Below are 19,971 nucleotides of genomic sequence, written 5' to 3'. Positions count from 1 at the left end.
AATGTAGCTTTGAATATCAGGTTAGCATTTTGCTTTGAAAAAATTCAAGTTATATCCAGTTTCACACTTGTGATACCAAGCATTCCTATTAATTGGAAAAAAGTTTTAAATTCCTTTTTAAAAAGTTTTTAAAAATTCAAAATTATAGGGGATAAAGAAGAAAAACAATCTCAGCAGTGCTACCACATCACAGGTGAGTGTGCTCACAGACCTGTGTATGTATGCACACTCTACCTGTGTGGAAGTGCTCACAGACCTGTGTGTGTGCACACTCCATCTTTGTGAATGTGCTCACAGACCTCTGTGAGTGCACACTCCATCTGTGTAACTGGGTGGGCCCATGGATTAGGTACACTGCTGATGGCAGCTGGCTTGCTTCTACTCAGCAGTGACCCAGACACCTTTTTTCTGCGATGTGAAAAGTTTCCGTTGATGCATATACGTTGTGTCCATATGCTGTCTGGGGCGCTGTCTCCTGTGCTGTCTGACCAGCAACACTGACTGAAACTCACCTGTCCGGGGCAGAGGGATGGTGGGGACTCCAGCACCTCCGTTCCAAGGTCATGACCCATTCCATCTGGAAGAGCACTCTTCTCATCATTATTTCTGTATGAAAATGAAGTTTATATTTTGTTAGATGTTATTTGAATTTTAAGTAATATTGAATTTTATTATTTTCAGGAAAAAAGAGAAACCATTAACTTCTTAAATGAAAATTGTTTTAAAAATTTTATTTGCTTAAAGGTTGTATCTTTAAAACAAAATGTCGATTTTACTTTTCTAAGAAAATAATTAAGTTATACATGTCTATGCAGGTCTGTTTGATTGCCTTTACAAGTTAAATTCACTGAAACAGAATTCTTAAAGATAGGCGCATTTCAGTCTGTGATAAAAATTACCAAGTTGTTTGTCAGAAGATCAAACCCATTTATACCAACACTGAAATTATTTTCCAGCTTTTTGCTACCAGTGACAGGCTCCAGAGGGATATCTCACTTTAATGTCCCTTCATTCTCATTTGCACAGCTTCAAAGTTACAGCCATTTGCTGCTCGACGCTGTAGTTGCAGAAGGCAGGCCTGTTTATGTGTGCCTGAACGCATATGTGTCTGCAGTACATGTCTGCGGGTGAATGTGCCTGTGTGTGTGAATGTCTGAGTTGTGTGTATGCATGTGTATGTTTTGTATGTGTGCGCATGCACTGTACACTTGCTGGTCTCCAGCCCTACTGGTAAACCTCATACTTTTTGAATATCTGTTTGGGTTTTTTAATACATGGGCGAGGTGACGTCTTATAGGAAACCCCAAAACCACTCTCTAGATTGGCACCACGTTGCCTTTTAGGTCATAGTTACTGGTAGCAGTAACTTTCTGTGGGCATGGAATGTTCTCCCTGTGCTGTCCAGTGGGAGCCACTGGCATGTCTCGTGAGTGCTTGAATGTGGTACGGAGACCCAGGCACTGGTTTTCAGTTTGGCAGTGTGACTTACGGCTTTTTACTATACTAGGCAATGCAGTGTTATAAATGCAAATCTGAATGCCGGTAGTAACTACTGCAAGAGAAACATGAGTGGCCTGGCATTTGTTCTCCCCGTGATGCCACAGTTCCTCTTTGAAGGAGCTCTAGAGGAAGGATATAGAGCAGATTCTGCCTTGCTGCCCTCTGCTCCATAGCAGGTCATGGGCAAGCCCTGCATCGTGCTGTGCCAGTTACGGTGTGTGTTCCGTGATGTGCAGTGCACAGACTGATGGCTGGACTACTTGATAGTGCTGTGTGTTCCTAAAAATCAGAATATGAAATGCAGGGGAAAAGAATAGCAAAATAGTTGGCACTTTCCAGGTTAATGATCCTGATACAGTAGTATTTTGAAAATAGGCCCCGTTTCCCACATCCTCTTTTAATATGTTAGTGTTCCTTATATAAATGAATTTCTTTATAACTTTGGGGAGTTGCAGATTCATGCTTCTGCTCCTTTCAGATTCAAATAAATGAAAATTTTATGTTAGGACTAAAATCTGTCACTAGGGAGCAGAGTGTAGAGCTCTGAACTGTGAGCAGGTGGGAAGCACCAGAGGGGGTGGCCATGGGGGCGTCTCCTCTCCTCACTAGAGGGATGGGCTGCGGTGAGCGTCCCACCTCCTCTTCCACATTTGGTCCTCTATGCTGCTCCAGTGAAATCTATCCAAAGTTTTGTTTTTTTTTTTTTTTAAGTTGGGATATTTTTATTATAGTGATTCATAATTTCTAGAGATTATATTTCATTTAGTTATTATAAATATTGGCTATATTTCCTGTGTTGTACTGTATACGCTTGTAGCTTGTTTATGCATTGTAGTTTTATCTCATTATAGCATAAAAATATTGTATTACTGTTTATACCCTCAATATCTTTGGTTCACTTTTCATCCCTTTTATGACACACTTATCGTGATCTATCTATGAAAAGATCAACCTAATTTACAAAAGAAAAAGTGCCATTCAGGGAATTGGATAAGGGATATATTATCCCAGTATATCTTCACAAACTTTTATAAAATTTTCATCTGCCTACAAATGTTTCATATGGTATTTTCCCGTTTAGGGTCACAAATTTTAAGATTTGCGTTAATATACAAAGAGTATGGAGAATTAACTTAGCCTGTTAACAAAATACAGAAACAGTAGAAAATGCAGAGAAGAAAATGAATGCATATGGGAAAATTTTACTTATTTAAGAATACTTTGGTTCTACATCTAATCTGAGAAGCTCTCCCAGGTTTGCAGCTCCTGGTTTTCTGATCCCTGACTCCTCGGCATCTAAGAGGATGCAAAGAGGGGAGGGACTAGTAGAAATGATCCCTGCAGTCTACCTACTGCTGCAGCTTCTCTTTAAAATTGAGAACAAATAGGTCTGTTTACAGGAAACTTAATAGATATACAGAAAGAAGTCTACAGAGAGCATTTAAAGTTAACTTAAAGTTGGTGTTAAGCCCCAGGTACTGTATATTTTTTTCACATGAGGTACAATATAATCATTAAACAGCTACTGAAAATGAAGGAATTTAACTGGTTTGCTAAAACTAAACCAAGAGTAAGTCTCTGTTAGGACATCACCATGGGTACATACTGACTGGTCAATGTTAACTCAGCTCTGGGTAAGTTATATTTGAGTCATTTGTACTGAGATTCATGATGAAAGCTGTTTCTTGAAACTGGAGATAAAACTTTACTTCTGAATTAATTTTTCATTCTTTTGGGTATGTAAGCAGTATAGTTTTTTAAATTTCAAAATTAAGGAGAATTCTCATTTAATGTATTCAGAATGAAACAGGACAGAATGCTAAAAGAAAATATTTTGAAACATATATGCTTTATGTAACTACTGCAGAACTGTAACTGTTCTTGCTTTCTGCTTAGTCTTCCTTTCTTAATGTGGGAAATTTATTAATATTTTCATCCTGAAAGTAAGTACCTTTACCTTTAACAAGATATATATTATCAATTCTGGAGTGGAGATTTCATGTTTAGATAAAATAGGAGAAACACTTTTTTAAAAAAATTATGTTGTAGACAGTCATAGTATTAAAAGTTACAAATGAACATTAATCAGTTTTTTTTTACATTTTTTAAGACAATTGGATTGTATTTCTATACTCAAAAAGGTAGAAAATTAATTTTTAAAAAGGTCTGTGTCTGAACCAATTACTTTATAAGGCAGTTTTGCTATTCAGTCTAGGCTTACTAGAGGAAAAAGTAAAGGAATTTTAAAATTGGATCTAGAATATAAAATTGTAAAACCCTTATGTATTGTTATATAATCTCTTTATGAAACTACCTGGACCAAGCAAGAAAGGAAAAATCTGTGTATCCCCACATTGCCTTGTCACACTAAATTAACAAGTTACATAGTCAGAAAGGGTTGGATGTGAGTGTGAATTGTTTGGGGTGCATTTTGTCTTGGTGATACATCATTTCAGTGGTTTTTTTAGAACCTTAGGTGAATTTTATCTTTTATTTTTAGCTATAAGGGACTAAAGAGGTAATTACTTGGGCTGGTTCCTACATCAAGATGGTTACAACTTAATCTAGATAAATAGAAGGCTTGTTTAGTGTTTGTAGCATTGATGTACTGAAAATATGTACAAAGTGCACACAATTTCCTTTTATTGTCTCTGCAGGTGTTGAAGCAGGAGGGGAAGGAGTAGGGGGTGGGCAGGTAGTAGTATTGTTGGCTGGTTGTCAGCTTCATTGAGCAGAGACTGTGTGATACACATTCTGTGATTCCGAAACAAAGTCGTGTGAGTTGTTCTCAGAAGAGGCAGGAGAGGCTTAACTACATGAGGAATCCATCCTCCCTGTGCCTTTGAATCTTGTTCTTTATTTACAGACCAGTGTTGACAGATGAGGGAAGGAACAAGTAGACACAGCCTGTGTTCTGTAAACTTTTCCTGCATGTCCCTTTCGTCTTCCTAAATCCCTGTAACGTCGTGCAGAAGAGCTGACAGTCACCCCCAAAAGTACACTTAATCCTGAACAATTAAACTCCTGACACAGTAGAAATAACATAGCAGCCATCTCGGTAGATCTAGTGTTCTGGCAGTTTTTGTGTGGGTGTAGTGTATATAGGAATACCACATGTTCACAGTACAGTCAGTTGTATGGCTTGTGGAATTAATTTGAGACTGTACTATAATAGCTGGTAAATCACCCTAGACTGGGTGATGCAAAGCTGATTATATCATGTGAATCTAGCCAAAAGCTCCCAACCTCAGTCAGAGAGCAAAGAGCTGACTTTGTAAAAATTAATAAATATAGACACAACTGAAGTAGCATCCAGTGCTGTTCTGTAAGTCTGTGTGAACAAGTCTGGAAACCTGTGCATTAGTGATTCTATAGGAACAGCTTCTCACGAAGCAGAGTGCCTGAGAGCAAAGTCACGTTTGCCAGCACACTCCGAGAATCCACCTCAGGACTGCCTTTGTGGTTTGAATGATCCTCCACATTCAGCTTTTACCTGTGAACAAGAAGGCAGATTGGTGACAGCCAAGGGGAGGTTTTTATACTTAAAGTTCCTTTAACTTAAGTTTAAAAAAGAAAACCCCAAAAAACTTGCCAGAAACTCAAGTGCAAATGATTGTTGCTGGCCTGGCCGTGGGAGACATAGGATGGAGCTGTAGGGGGTCATGTACTCTGAATGCGCAGGCGTTTAGCCAAGTTCTTGTCCTGGTGCCGATGGTGGGTGTGGGTTCCACTCTTCTGTCCTTACAATGGAGAGTTAGTTTCTGTGTGTTTGTGCTGGAGGTGAGCAAAACTGAACATAGGTGTGTTTTTAGAAAACTGTCCTAGAAAGTGATTGTCACTGATGGGCTGCTGGAGAAATGGCAGGGCTTGGGGCCACTCCCACCAGACCAGCTCTACCGTTAGTCTTAAATAGTGGGTTTCTTATAAGTTCTTTGATTCTTTTATATTCCAGCATTACAGGTGGTTACAGAGAATACTGTAAGAGGCAATTTATGTGCGGTTAAAAGCCATTGTGATTCATTTATTACAGATGGTTATAGAGGAGAGCTTGGAACATCTTAATTCCTCAAACACTGGAGGTAATTTACATGCAGAGTAGTGTTTCTCCAGTGAGCTCCAGAGACCGTGGTAGCAGAGTCCCTGGACGCGCTTGTTAGGACATGTCCTGGGTGGAGGCACAGGAGTCAGCCTGCCCACAGGTACCTCATGTCAGGCGAGCCTCTGGTTGTTAGGGGCCCTCAGCTGTATTCAGGTGACAGTGAAACGGGGAGCACAGCACAAGTTAACACAGTGGTTTATAGTGCTCAGGATGTGAGTAAGAATTTGGAAGGATATCTTGTATTGTTGAATTCAATTATGTGAAATGTTTTTCTCATAGGCAGTGAGGTTGGTCAGTAATGATGGCCGTTAGTTCAGTTCAGCTAGTATTTATTGAGTATTTACTACGTGATGGATACTGTACAAGACCCCGGATGGGCCAGAGAGTGCTGGACTAGACCATCAATGGGCCTGCTGTCACAAAGCTCACAGCCCAGAGGTTGGCAGACCACGGCCCACGGGCACATCAGGCTGTACTGCTCATGCCAGTGGGTTTTATATGTTTAAATGGTGGGGGAAAAAGTCAAAAGAGAAATAATATTTTGTGACTTGTGAAAATTATAAGAAATGAAAATTTCAGTATCCACACACTTTCTTGGAACACAGTCCTGCTCATGGAAGGCATACATTATTTATAGCTGTTTTCTCACCACAGTGGCAGGGCTGAGTGGTCAAGACAACTGAATGTCTGCAAAGCCTACAGTAGTCACCATGAGGCCCTGACAGAAACTTTCCTGCCTCTGGTCCAGCTTGCTATGGGAAGAACATTCTGGGTCTTGGGAAGAACATTCTGGGTCTTGGGAAGCCCTTGTTGGTAACAGACTTGGAAGCTTGGGTTTTGTGAGGTTCACAGCACAAATGTGTATCTAAGAAGAAGATGCGTGGATTTCTGATTTTACACTTTCTCTCTCTCTCTCGGATACTTGGTATTCAGAAGTGGTATTCACAGACGTTAATTCTCTGCTAAAGTAGGTTTCTGCTCCTGAAGTACTGTATTTCTAGTGCACACTGGAAACTCCAGACCATTCAGTCCTAAATGTTCCTTCAAATAATGGTGCTTGGGCATTGTTATCAATAATCAGCTGTGGATGAACCTTGACAGGACCAAAACTTGTTCCTGCCCTCTTCCAGCCAAAAACACTGTAAGGCACTGAGTTTGGCTGAATTATTCCACTTGTGCTTTTGTCTGTGATATACCTGGTGCATCTGATTTGCTATAATCCAGCAGTTACTGTAACTGGCTTAAGAATTCTTAAGAAGATACTCAAGATTTTCTGTTATTTTTTTCCCTTCTAGGGATGCAGCCCCTCAGGGAAATGGTATGCACCTATGCCCATCTTAGGTTAGTGGGTGTGTTGCCCCCTTTGTGACAGCTTCAGCCACAGCTTGCTGTCTTCTAATGATGGCTGCAGCAGCTTTGGGTGTGTAATAAAAAGTTCCACTCTTTGTTATCTGTAGATATTGACCGAAGTTGGGTGGTAAGAGCAGTTACCAAAACATCCTGGACTTCACTCTGATGGATCCTGAGCTGCCCCTTTATGAAGAGTCCTGAGGTCTGCTGGTGGAGGATAGGTGTGGTTCTTCAAAGCCTCAGAAAAAAAATTGGATCTGAGATAATCTGCAGGTTTCATGCAGCATTATTTTTTGTTTTTCTCCCCTTTTGTCAAGAGCTGTCTGCTTAGTTGTGTTACAGACAGGATTGTGTTTACCCTAGAAGCTACTCCTTTAATTTCCGTTATAGTGGCTTTTTCTCAAGGCATATCAATGTTCTGGTTTGGCCAATAGGCACTGACTCTGGTGTGAATGTCGTGGAAGGCAGCTCACAGCATGTTACCTAAGAATTCCTCAGAAGTCTTAGGGTGCAGCCCTGGACAGAACTGTGTGTGCTGTTGATGTCTTTGTGAAATGCTAAATCTTTAAATTATAACCAGAAAGTGTTACAAAGTAAGCCAAAGAATTTAGCAAATGTGAAAACATCAGAAATGTTCTGTCCCTACAGATTGTTGTAAGAGGCTGTGCACATGTTCTGGTCTTCTCTTTTAGTTGCCTGCCTTCTTGGCACAAGCTCCTCAGCTGCATGTGTGGGAAGTGGACCCCCAGCTCCTGAATGCACCAGGAGCTGCATGAGGTCCTGGCGGCTCTTCACCTACCAACCAGTCAACCAGAGTGTCATTGCCCTGCATCTTCAGTAGAATCCCGTATTTGTCACCAGAAAAGATGTATTGGGCAGCAAGTAAAACATTAAACAAGTTAACATAGAGTTAACATAGAGGCTTGCAGCAAAATGATCCTCTTGATATGAAGCTTCTTTTATTGACTCCTATACAGCAAGAGTCAGTGAAGCTTCCAATATGTAAAGTGAGAAGAACCAAGAAATAGTTAAAATGTCAGAAAGATGCCTTTCTGCCGCTGTGAGCCAGTGGACAGAGAAGCTCTAGGTGCAGCTTGGCGGCCCTGCCTCTCGGCTCCTCTGGGGCAGCAGCAGGGGTTGGGTGGCCGCCGCCCGCACCCGTGCGGAGCGGCCTCCCGCATGGAGCTCGCAGTGGCGCTCAGGACCGCCCGTGAGAAGCACCTGTGCTCTGGGGACTGCCGGTGCCCAGGCTCCCTGTAAACTAGTGACAGCAGCTTGGGGTAACACTTTCCCTTGGGGGTAGAGTTTACAGCACAGTGATTTGCACAAGTCTTGCATGTGTCACTTGAGAAATAGACACACACATAGCTGTGGACCCAAGTCCCACCAACGTAACACTGAGTGCCGCCCACACCAGACGGACACCACTCTCATCAGTTTCCATCAGATCTAAGTCAGGCTTGGCCCAGAACTGTGTATAAATGGATGCAGGCCATTTTTCAAGGCTTTGCCAGGCGGATCTAATGCACAGCCAGAGGTGATGAGCACTCGAGTGGGATGCCTGAATCTAGGCGGCACTTTATAAAACAGGAACAGACTTTCTGAGGTGGTAATATTTTATCAGAGTTGGAGCTGTGAAGGGTGGGCATGGGTCACGTTTCATTTTTTTTGCTGGAATAGTCACTCTTGCAAGCGTGTGCTACCACTTTGATTGCACACTGGAGAGGAGAGACACTCGAGCACCTTACCTAAGCAAATTTAAACACGATACAACAATTAGATTTTTGTCCTCTAAATTATCATTTAGTTTTGTAAAATTAAGGCCCTCGACCTGAATTCTATACATTTGGAGTCTTCCCTAAAAGAAATGTTGCTGCACTTGGTTATCTTAATTAGCCGTTAATCTGAAAATGTTTAAACAGGTGAAACCAAAGTAAAAGCATTCTGAGAGCATGTAATATCCACCTATTTTGTAGATTCTCTTTGGAAAGGAAATAGAAACTGAAAATAGACCTTTATTTAAGCAAAGGAATTACACGAAAAATATAATAATGCACAGTTACCTAAACTTAAGCCAAGTGAAATAGGGTTTTCCCTACTGTTTGAAAAAGTTCAGAATTTTGTTTCAAAGGAAGAGCAAGCTGGTAAGGATGTACAGGCATGTGGTGGTTTAGTTGCTAGGTTGTATCTGACTCTTGCGACCCCTGGACTATAGCCACCCCACCCCCACCCCACCATGCTCCTCTGTCCATGAGAGTCTCCAGGAAGGAGTAGTAGATTGGGTTTCCATTTCCTCTTCCAGGGGATCTTTCCAACCCAGGGATCGAACCCACATCTCCTGTATTGGCAGGTGGGTTCTTTATGGGGAAGCCCTTATACAGGCATACCTCGGAGATACTGCAAGTTTGGTTCCAGACCACAACAGTGGAGAGAATATCACAATCAAGTGAGCTGCACACATTTGTTGGTTTCCCAGTGGACATAAAAGCTGTGTTTACATTGAACTGTAGTCTGTTAATATGCAGTAGCATTATGTCAGAAGAGGTAACTACCTTAATTTAAAAGTACTTTATCACAAAAACTGCTAACCATCATCTAAGCTTTAAGTGACAAAGTGAGCAAATGCTGTTGGAAAAAGGGCCCTGACAGGCTTGCTCAACACAGGGTTGCCACAACCTTCAGTTTGTAAAATGCACAGTGTCTGCGAAGTGCAATATAGCGAGGTATGCCTGTAGAGACACTCTGGTTCTAGCACTGCATGAATCTCACCCATAGAGAAACATTGAACTGCTTTATTTTCTGAGGCTCTAAATCAAAAGTGGTTGGGTTCTGGCTCACAGTGAAAGCCTTCATCGGTTGATGTTGAGAGTGTGGAGAGGAGAGAAATGCATTTCCTGTGAACTTGTGGAGCACGCAGCCACTCTGGAGACCCGGCAGCCCCGTTGTGGGGGCTGCAGTGAGCACCCCTTCCCTGGCGGTCTCTCCAGTGATGCAGACTGCCCACAGTGGTGGGCGTCGGCCTCAGGGGCACTCCTTACCTGGTTGAGCTCGAGTTATTCAGTGGGAGACCATGAATGGAGACTCTTCTGACCCTGCTCAGTCTGGCACATGTTAGTGAGCATTTAGTAATATTTCAGCACTGCATACAATGCTGGTTCTGTGTTTTCCCGTGAATATTGTGTTACCTATTAAAAGAACACAGATCCCACAAGTAGTATCAGTATGACAAGACTTCTGATCTGATGTAGGTTGCTGTCACACCTGAACTTATACAGATGTATGATTTAATGATCAGGGTGATGTTTGGGATCAGCAGTATTGGTGCTTCTGAAATACTTCAGAGTGAGCAGGACAGAGCATGCAGTTGGAAGCATTGGGTTTGTCTGTCTTTGGCTTGCAAGATCTGTTCCCCAGCCAGGGATGGAACCCGGGCCATGGCAGTGAAAGCCCGGAATCCTAACCATGAGGCCGCTAGGGAACTCCCTGGAAGCATTTGTTGTTATTCTCCTCTCTTTCTAAGGGAATATAGGTTTCCCAAGAGGTAAGAAAAAAGGTTTCTTGGCCTTCTTAACATTTCTTCCCTGTATCCAACAGACCAGGGAGTTGTTTAATAGAGAAAGCAGTGCATGGAGGGATGGCCATGTCAGCAAGAGTGTTTCCACAGCAGTGCTAACAGCTGACGATTTCAGATCTGTTATTTTGCTCTGGCTTACCGGAGGGAGCAACTAATAGTTTTCACGTGTTTGTGTGCCTGGGGCTTACAGGGGATTTATTTATTTATTTTTTAATTGAAGGATCATTGCCTTACAGAATTTTGTTGTTTTCTGTCAAACCTCAACCTGAATCAGCCATAAGTGTACATATGTCCCCTCCCTCCTGAACCCCCCTCCCATCTCCCACCCCATCCCACCCCTCCAGGTTGATACAGAGCCCCTGTTTTGGAGTTTCCTGAAACATACAGCCAATTCCCATTGGCTGTCTAGTTTACATATGGTAATGTAAGTTTCTGTGTTACTCTTTCCATACATCTCACCCTCTCCTCCCCTCTCCCCATGTGGGGATTTTGTTTAAAGTGAGAATCTACAAGCTACATCAAAGTCCCTTTTCCCAAAGATTATACAACCTGGGGTTCAGGAAATATCATTGCATTTTAAACCCCACATGTACACCATTGGCACTTGGTCTTGGCCTCATGTCACAACCCACAATTTCCAGGCCTTTGCCTGGAATTTCCAGTTCAGATGCTCGGGGTGGGAGCCCACCAGTGTATCTGGAGTGTGGCCAGGGTGAGAAATGTGTTCTGCAGTCTTCCCTGGTGGCTCAGCTGGTAAAGAATCCTCCTGCAATGTGGGACACCTGGACTTGAACCGTGAGTTGGGAAGATCCCCTGGAGAAGGGAGTGGCTCCCCACTCCAGTATTCTGGCCTGGAGAATCCCATGGACCGTATAGTCCGTGGGGTTATGAAGAGTTGGACATGACTGAGCGACTTTGTCATTACCACCTGAGGAGTTAACAGGAAATGAATGAACAAATGGTGGAGGCCTTTGCCTGGAAATTCCAGTTCAGATGCTCGGGGTGGGAGCCCACCAGTGTATCTGGAGTGTAGCCAGGGTGAGAAATGTGTTCTGCAGTCTGTAGGCGGAAAACAGTACGGCTGTTTACTCAGACGGCCTTGGAATACAGCTGAGCAGGGAGAGCACCAGCCACGCCCCAGAGAGTCTGGGGAGGGGCGGCGATGGCGCCAGGCGTGAACTGTGCGAAACTGCTTCTCAGCTCAGAGGACGGTTTCCACTTTTGACTCAGATGCGTTCGTGCTGTGAATGTATAAGCACTTGGTTAAGCCATAGCAAAGGTTTGTCATTTACACGAGAAAACTTTGCTCCTTCCATCATATTTAGCATTATTGAGATGACTTCCCATGTGTAAAGTTCTTAGGGGAGTAAGTAATAATGTCACTGGGTAGAGACTCATAATGTAGCAGCCTGAAAAAGCTACAGCGTTTATTCAGTAGTGGGCCAGACTGCTCTGTCCTCTGCAGGGAGGTCTGCTTATGGTCCAGTGTCTCTCGTGGTTGTCTTAGCCTCAACTAAGAAGTTGGGAACATTGGTCCTTGTTTCCCAGCTGTCTAGAAGTGACATTAAAGGTAAAATCCTTCTTTAATTCATGTGAAGTTAAGTTTTCTGAGAGAGAAATTAAGAAACCTAATTAGCTTTTAGGCAAGACTAATGGAAATTGAAGTTATCACTGAAAAGACCCATAACACTTCAAAGTAGATATGTAGATGTGTGTGCATCAGTGTACACAGTGATAATTACACAGTGTAATTCCTAAGTGACAGACTTTTAATAAACTTTTTGATAGAGAATAATTGTATTGAAATTCACCGTTCAACATTGTTATTTTAAAATATCCCTTAAAGGATTTCAGCCCATTGAGTTTTTTAAATAAAATAAGTGATTCTGCATTACATCATTATTGTTATTTTATTGTTATTGTCATTATTTTTTATCATCTGAAAACTGAAATTTTAAAACATCAAGAAAAGAAAAATGCATAATTCTCTGACGTATTATGTTAAGGACAGTATATTTTCTGATTCTTACATTGTTACATTAAACGCTACTTTTGGTATGCAAATTTTGAAGATGTGTTGGAAATATTACATCGTTTAAGAAAATCTATATTTGCATACTATAATCTTTTATATATAGACATCTTTAGCAAGAATATAGACTTACAAATGATCAGATTTTTATCTTGGCCTTCTCTGTTTCCAACAGAGCGTCAAGAAGAAAAACACCAACAAGCAAGAGATGAGCACGTACCTCAGGTTCATCGTCTCCCGCATGAAGGAGAGGGTAAGTTCCGAGGGCTCTTAGAATTGCCCAAAGTATGTATATTCTTTCAGAGTTCCTGACTGACAACTAGCAAGTACATGTAGTGCAGTATGAAGGGTGGAAACCACTGCTGTCTCGTGCTTTTGTGCTCTGAATAGTTCCATAAAATGCTCTTAGATTTGTTTCGTCTTTGTTTTCAACACAGGCATTTCTTTAGCTGCATTAGGTTAGAAACATTTACATTTTGAACTTCCATTTATCAGAAAGAACATTTTCATTGATACTTAGGTCTTTAAAATGAAACTGAATTTTTCAAAATAACTGTTCTTTCTACTCAAACCTTAAAGAATGCCACATTATAGTGCATATACATCTTTTGTTAAGTTCTCAAGTACTTGTTTAGAAATTGATGTTTTACCCCTCTGTCTAGCCACGTTTAAACTGACATGTCTCATGATCTTTCAGGCTATTGACCTTAATAAAAAGGGGAAGGACAACAAACACCCCATGTACCGGCGGCTGGTGCACTCGGCGGTGGATGTCCCTGCCATACAGGAGGTAAGGCTCGCCAAGCACAGCCCTGGCTGTGCACCTGCCCCCCTTCTGCCTCGCAGCTGTCCTTGTGAGGAGCGTGCCCACCCACTGGTGCTCAGCAGGGGTCATCTTTTAAGAGTCTTTGTTTTAAGCAACCTGTAGATTCTTGACACTTGCTGATTAAAGAAAATGTATTACAGCCTGATCAGTGTAACGTTTCAGATGCAGTCACCATGCAGCTGTGTCTTCCTGGGCTCAGCGGCAGCACTTGGGAGTTTCTCCCCAGGGAAGATTAGAGCATAGATGTGATCTCAGGTCTTGGGGAACAATGACATGGACTTGAACAAAGCAGATTTTAACTAGAAAACTTAATTTCTCTAGTGAAGTTCTTGATTTTACCTACTTAGCTGAGGGCTGTTAATGGGTTTGTTAATATTTAATTACAAATGCAATGAACATTTTGATGTGCTTCCAGTTAGATTTGCAGATATACCAGTTCTGAACCTATGTGTCATTTGAGTTTTAAAATCTTATGGTTGGCCATCAGTTCAGTTCAGTTCAGTCACTCAGTCGTGTCCGACTCTTTGCGACCCCATGAACTGCAGCACACCAGGCCTCCCTGTCCATCACCATCTCCCGGAGTTCACTCAGACTCACGTCCATCGAGTCCATGATGCCATCCAGCCATCTCATCCTCGGTCATCCCCTTCTCCTCCTGCCCCCAATCCCTCCCAGCATCAGAGTCTTTTCCAGTGAGTCAGCTCTTCCTATGAGGTGGCCAGAGTACTGGAGTTTCAGCTTTAGCATCATTCCTTCCAAAGAAATCCCAGGGTTGATCTCCTTCAGAATGGACTGGTTGGATCTCTTTGCAGTCCAAGGGACTCTCAAGAGTCTTCTCCAACACCACAGTTCAAACGCATCAATTCTTCGGCACTCAGCCTTCTTCACAGTCCAACTCTCACATCCATACATGACCACAGGAAAAACCATAGCCTTGACTAGACGGACCTTAGTCAGCAAAGTAATGTCTCTGCTTTTGAATATACTGTCTAGGTTGGTCATAACTTTTCTTCCAAGGAGTAAGCGTCTTTTAATTTCATGGCTGCAGTCACCATCTGCAGTGATTTTGGAGCCCCAAGAAATAAAGTCTGACACTGTTTCCACTGTTTCCCCATCTATTTCCCATGAAGTGATGGGACTGGATGCCATGATCTTCGTTTTCTGAATGTTAAGCTTTAAGCCAACTTTTTCTCTCTCCTCTTTCACTTTCATCAAGAGGCTTGGAGTAATTTTAAATCATCTGCTCATTCCTTAATCTGCTTAATAGCTGGAAAAACTGAAGGTGTATTATTTTAGTGGAAGAAATGGGCAAGTGAAGGTTGTTCATAAACACGAGCAATTTTAATTTTACCTCTTACCCCTACACTGCGTAACCTCTGCAAACAGTGAAGAGCCTGGCCGTCCCTCCTGCCCTCCCCCCGTGGTGCCCCCACATTCTGCAGTTTGACTCCCTCAGTTCAGGGAGCTCAGTAGCGGGGCTGAGGGTGTCTTATTAGCAAGTGCTGACCATGAGCAGAAGCACCCTGAAGGAAATGAAGAGGAGGAAGACCTGGTTTTCATGCTTCCAAAGGTTTACGGTGGAGACCAAAATGCGAGCTGTGATGATGCATGAGGACTGCTGGGTGTGGGTGTGCCCACCTGGGTGCAGGCAGGCAGCCTGGTGATACCTTGCGCCCCTGAACCAAAGACTGTGAGACGCTCAGGGTGGAGTTTGGGTATCAGTGCTCATGGAAGAGCCCTGTCACCCTCGATGCCAGACAGACGCCATCGACTGTCCTGGTGCGCAGAGGACCAGCGAGGACTTGATTTTAAAACTATGTCAGCCACCTTGCTCTAATTCAGAATTGCCTTGTCTTCTTTGTGGTAATCCGTCACAGAGGCTAACAGCTGTTTCTTCTTTCAGTTTTATTTTCCTGACTTATATAAATGGTTTGCGCTTCTCTGGTGGCCCAGATGGTAAAGAATCCACCTGCAATGCAAGAGACCTGGGTTCGATCCCTGGGTTGGGAAGATCCCCTGGAGAAGGGAACGGCTACCCACTCCAGTATTCTGGTCTGGAGAATCCCATGGACTGTGTAGTCTACAGGGTCACAAAGAGTCGGACACAACTGAGCGACTTTCACTTTCACTTTTCATATTAGTGACTGTTCTCGAAACCAGAGCCCTGAGAGAGTTGCTGAGAAAATCATTAATTTTCAAAGAAGCCCTGTTAATTATAGTACAGGCCTGTACATAGCATATTCCCTACATGGTACATATGTAGTTAGGTCTCATCAACCCCACTACCAAAGCTTTCATTATGTACAGCACTTAGCCGCAGCTTTTATCATTGTTACAGATGAGATGTTCACGCTGCAGTAACAACGTGACTGAGAATATGGGACCTTCCGCACTTCACCATCCTGGCATACCCTGAGTGTAGACGGAGTTGTGGGTTTCTTTTATGAACATTCTGTCAGTATGGACACAGGAGCAGTAGACACAGGAGCAGTCGTAATGCCATTCTGGAAAATCTTGCTGTTTCCCACACTCTAACACTGTTAAATTGATGGCAAGTGTTGTCACTATTAACCATTGGCCATTTTGGTTTTTTTCCCCTCTGCAGAAAGTGAACGAAGGGAAATACCGAAGTTATGAAGAGTTCAAAGCTGACGCTCAGTTGCTTCTCCACAACACAGTCATTTTCTATGGAGGTTCAATATTTTTTTTTGTGTAGTTTTTTTTATTCATATGTTTACATTGCATGTCGAGAAATATCTTTTATAAAACATTACACTAAAACAATACCTGAACAATCTATAAGTAATAATGTTAGGGTTTAAACTTAAAAAAATATTTAGTAATATAGGTAACTACATATAGCTTATAGAATTGACTGGCCAAAAGCAGAACTCTAGTATTTGTTTTTTCCCTTCAATATCCCCTCATTCAAAAGTAGTGAAAGAGGCCAATCTATACTGAGAGTATTAAGTTGTGTTGAATATAAAATTAAAGTTACCTGCTTACTTTTCTTTTACTGCCTGAATTATATTTTAAATACATGTTTTTATTTTCCGTGGTATATGTCCACTTTTGTTAAACTGAAAGAAAATTTAAATGGCTATATGAATTTTGGTAGTCTTGTGCTTCCTGGTAGTCCTAGGATTACTGGTAATAGATATCTGTCTTTATAATTGCAGCAGACAGCGAGCAAGCGGACATAGCACGGATGCTCTATAAAGACACCTGCCATGAGGTACTGTCCACACCTAGCACCTGAATGCTTGCTGTTTCCTACATTAACCTGTTTTAGAATTCCATTCTGATATGTACATTTTAATGTTGCCATTTCTTTAAATATAATCGTATTTCCATGTTTGACATACATGGTGTATAATGCAGAGAGACGGGGGCGGGGGGAGAGGCTAGAATTCTGGCAGAACTGTTCTCAGAGACTCTAATTCTGGGAATTAGACTTAGTTACTAAGTAACTTCTAGTGAGAACAAGAGGAAATTGTTTTCCTTGACTACCCTAAAGTGAATTAGTTAATATGACTGCATGTAAATGTGTTGCACTGGGCAGGCACTCAATAAATGTTACCCTCTTTGAATAAAAGATACAAATTTGAGTTCTTACTACACTACACAGGCAAAAAGCAACCCTACATCAGCATTCATAATTAACAATATATGAAATGTATATTTAGGAAATATTTTTTGGGGTGGCCTTTCTTATTTAAAACATTCATCTGTAACCATATTATCTTTGCAAAAGTGTCTCAATTTATATAAAGTTTTGTTTCTTTATTCCATTTATGATATGACTTTTCCATTCATTAAACATGTTTATTGAGTGTGTGCTATGTGCTGTGTTAGGAATGAAATAGGGGTCAGGATGCTGGCTTCCTGCTCATACATCTGTGTTCTGAGGAAGGAGACTCAGGAAAAGGAGAGACAAATTAGTTTCTTTACAAAAGTTACAGAAAATATGAAAGAAAACAGAACTAAAATGGAGAATGAGGCAGAGTAAGGGCTGCTTTTATTGGTAGTGGGTATTTTCTGTGGGCATCTCAAGAAGACATTTCTGGGGAAATAGCCTTTCATCTGTGTGTTGAACTGGAAGGTACCGGTGAGGCTGGGGAGCCAAGGGCAGATGCAGTGCGCCCTGAGGAATCAGCCTTTTCTTTCAAGTGTACTCTGGGCCCTCTTGGGAGGTTCAGACAAGAGAGTGGCATTGGCGAACTCAGCTTTGAAGCTTAGAGTTGAAGACTAGAAACACGAAAGAGAATGCTGCTTTATGTGCCTCTCTCTAGTTTTGTGTGTGCATTTATTTTATGGAGGCTAAACAGTTATTTTTCTTTTTCAGCTGGATGAACTGCAGCTTTGTAAGAATTGCTTCTATTTATCAAATGCTCGTCCTGACAATTGGTTCTGCTATCCTTGTGTATGTGAAATTTTGAGATTTTCTTTTTTTTTTTTTTTAACCTCTTCAGTGTCTCTGATGTACTGCTCTAAGGAAGTTTATTCCAATTTGGTTTAAGATTATAATCCTTCTAAATATTTCTCTTCATATCATGGTTTTAATGAGTATAGAAAACTGAAACATAGGAAAAAAACAACTTGGGATCAGTATCCATTTCTGACTTTAAAATGAGAACTTTAAGAATGGGAATAAACATCAAATCCCTTAATAAATAAAAAATTTCATTATCTCACAAGAAATCTAAGTCTTTATGTATAGCTGTGTGATTTCCCCTAGAATGACATGTTAGTGCCAATGGTTTCTCCTCTCCCCACCACAAGGGTATAAGAGCCTGCCTGAGAGCTCCCACTTCATGAGACATTACAGTGCTCTTCAGGCACTTGACGGTCTCATAAAAATCTGCATCTCTGACTTAGTAGGTTGGGAGGAGGGCCTGAAAATCTCCCATTTCTTACAAGCTTCCAGGGTTGGACTATATTTCATGAAGCAAAGTTAGGGTTTTCAGTTTGCCTTTGGTACTCACATGGGTCTTGGTTTCCTTCCAGAGTTCCATGGGCTGTCAGGAGATTCTTTTCACTCCACATTGCTTATGGAAATTTTAATTTTTTGGTGTGTTTCTTGGAGGCAAAAATCAATCAGTCCTGGGGTGGGGGAACATTCTGTATGTTTAGGAGTTATAAAAGAAGTATTGCAAATATTATACCTAAGTAGGTCAGTATTAATGATATACTTGTATTTAATACTTTACAAGTAATATGATAAGATAAAACATTTTATTTCCAGATACCTAATCATGAGCTGGTCTGGGCTAAGATGAAAGGCTTTGGATTCTGGCCGGCCAAAGTCATGCAGAAAGAGGACAACCAGGTCGACGTCCGCTTCTTCGGTCACCATCACCAGAGGTAATCATGACCCGCGAGCCACCATCACCCTGGGCCTTCAGGAGCCCTGAGGTGGCCCCAGGCCTGCAGTTCCCAGTGCTCTGGGTACTTTGCCATCAGGAACAATGTGAAATGTGTTTTAAATTAAAAACAAACCAGCGTATAACTTGACTGGGCACCTTAATGGGACAGTTTCAGTAGCAGAATTTAGAAGGGTGAACTCAGAAGGGTGTCAATGGTGGGAATTAAGTGGAGAGCTTCTCAGGATGGTCCCTTTCACAGAATTGTATTGTCCTTGTGGGAGTTTCTACCAACTTGTCAAGGTTCTGTCAGAGTCATAGACAAAAATAATCAGCTCGGGAGTATAGGAGAGTGTGGGTCTTGTGATCTAAGAATGGGTATGAGGGAAGAACTTTGACTTAGTGTTTTGAATTTCATTAACGGTTAATTTAGAAAAGTGAAGAATTGTTATGCAGAGATCACCATGAATAAATATAGTAGATACTCTTTAGCTGGTTCCTCATATCTCTGCACCTAGTGGGGAAAGAAAAGGTAGAGACGTGATTATGGACTATCCCTCCATATGCTCAAACCAGAGCCTGCTGCTGCCTCCCAAGCACAGAGCAGGTTGTGATGCTTTGTCCTGGTGAGCAGGTCTGTGGGCATGCATGTCTGCAGCGCCGACTCTTCGTGCTGCCTGTGATTGGAGGGTGGATGGCACAGGCAAGAAAGAAGGGGCACATCCTGTCAGATCGTGGCCCATCTTATTGTGCACAGATTCAGAAAATTCTGAATTCGGATTGACAGATGTGTAGGTATAGCCAGATCCAATTTTCTCTATTTTTTTTAAATTGTGGGGTGTGTTCTGTTTGCCTTTTATAGTGTAGATCAGACTGCATGTCTCAAACTTGAAACCTGATTATCTATAGTAATGGAAATGATTGAGAGAATGGATATTTTGTATGAATTGCATTGAGACTTAATAAGGTCTCACATTAAGAATATTCATTCAGTTTTATTAAATCCAAGGGATACATAATTTGACAGGATAAAATTCTCTCCTAGGTAGTCAGCACTGCTTATGATGGAAATCCCCCTCAAAAACATACTGCTTTTAAAAAGTGTTTTAACAGTTTTTTATTGCCCAGTAAATGTTTGTTGACTGAAAGAGTAAATAAGAATACAGGATTTAATGGCAAAGAACTCTTCCACAAGCAAAATTGTATTTGCACTTTTCCTCAAGTGTA

General features: G+C 41.7%; 1 protein-coding gene across 9 annotated transcripts in view; it reads left to right on the top strand.

Annotated features, from left to right (window-relative positions):
- The window catches only part of ZMYND11 (zinc finger MYND-type containing 11), a 74,122-nt gene that overhangs the window by 46,557 nt on the left and 7,594 nt on the right, over window positions 1-19,971 (top strand). For all 9 annotated transcript variants that reach the window (XM_018057355.1, XM_018057356.1, XM_018057354.1 and 6 more), the window contains 6 exons: window positions 12,731-12,808; window positions 13,253-13,345; window positions 15,987-16,074; window positions 16,561-16,616; window positions 17,727-17,804; window positions 18,627-18,745. In XM_018057355.1, the coding sequence (XP_017912844.1) occupies window positions 12,731-12,808; window positions 13,253-13,345; window positions 15,987-16,074; window positions 16,561-16,616; window positions 17,727-17,804; window positions 18,627-18,745 (512 nt within the window). The remainder of the gene's footprint in view (window positions 1-12,730; window positions 12,809-13,252; window positions 13,346-15,986; window positions 16,075-16,560; window positions 16,617-17,726; window positions 17,805-18,626; window positions 18,746-19,971) is intronic.

This window comes from Capra hircus, chromosome 13 (genome assembly GCF_001704415.2).
Source record: "Capra hircus breed San Clemente chromosome 13, ASM170441v1, whole genome shotgun sequence".
In the NCBI taxonomy this organism is placed as follows: Eukaryota; Metazoa; Chordata; class Mammalia; order Artiodactyla; family Bovidae; genus Capra; species Capra hircus.
Note: the sequence above shows the minus strand (reverse complement) of the source record. Positions and strands in the feature narration are given on the sequence as shown.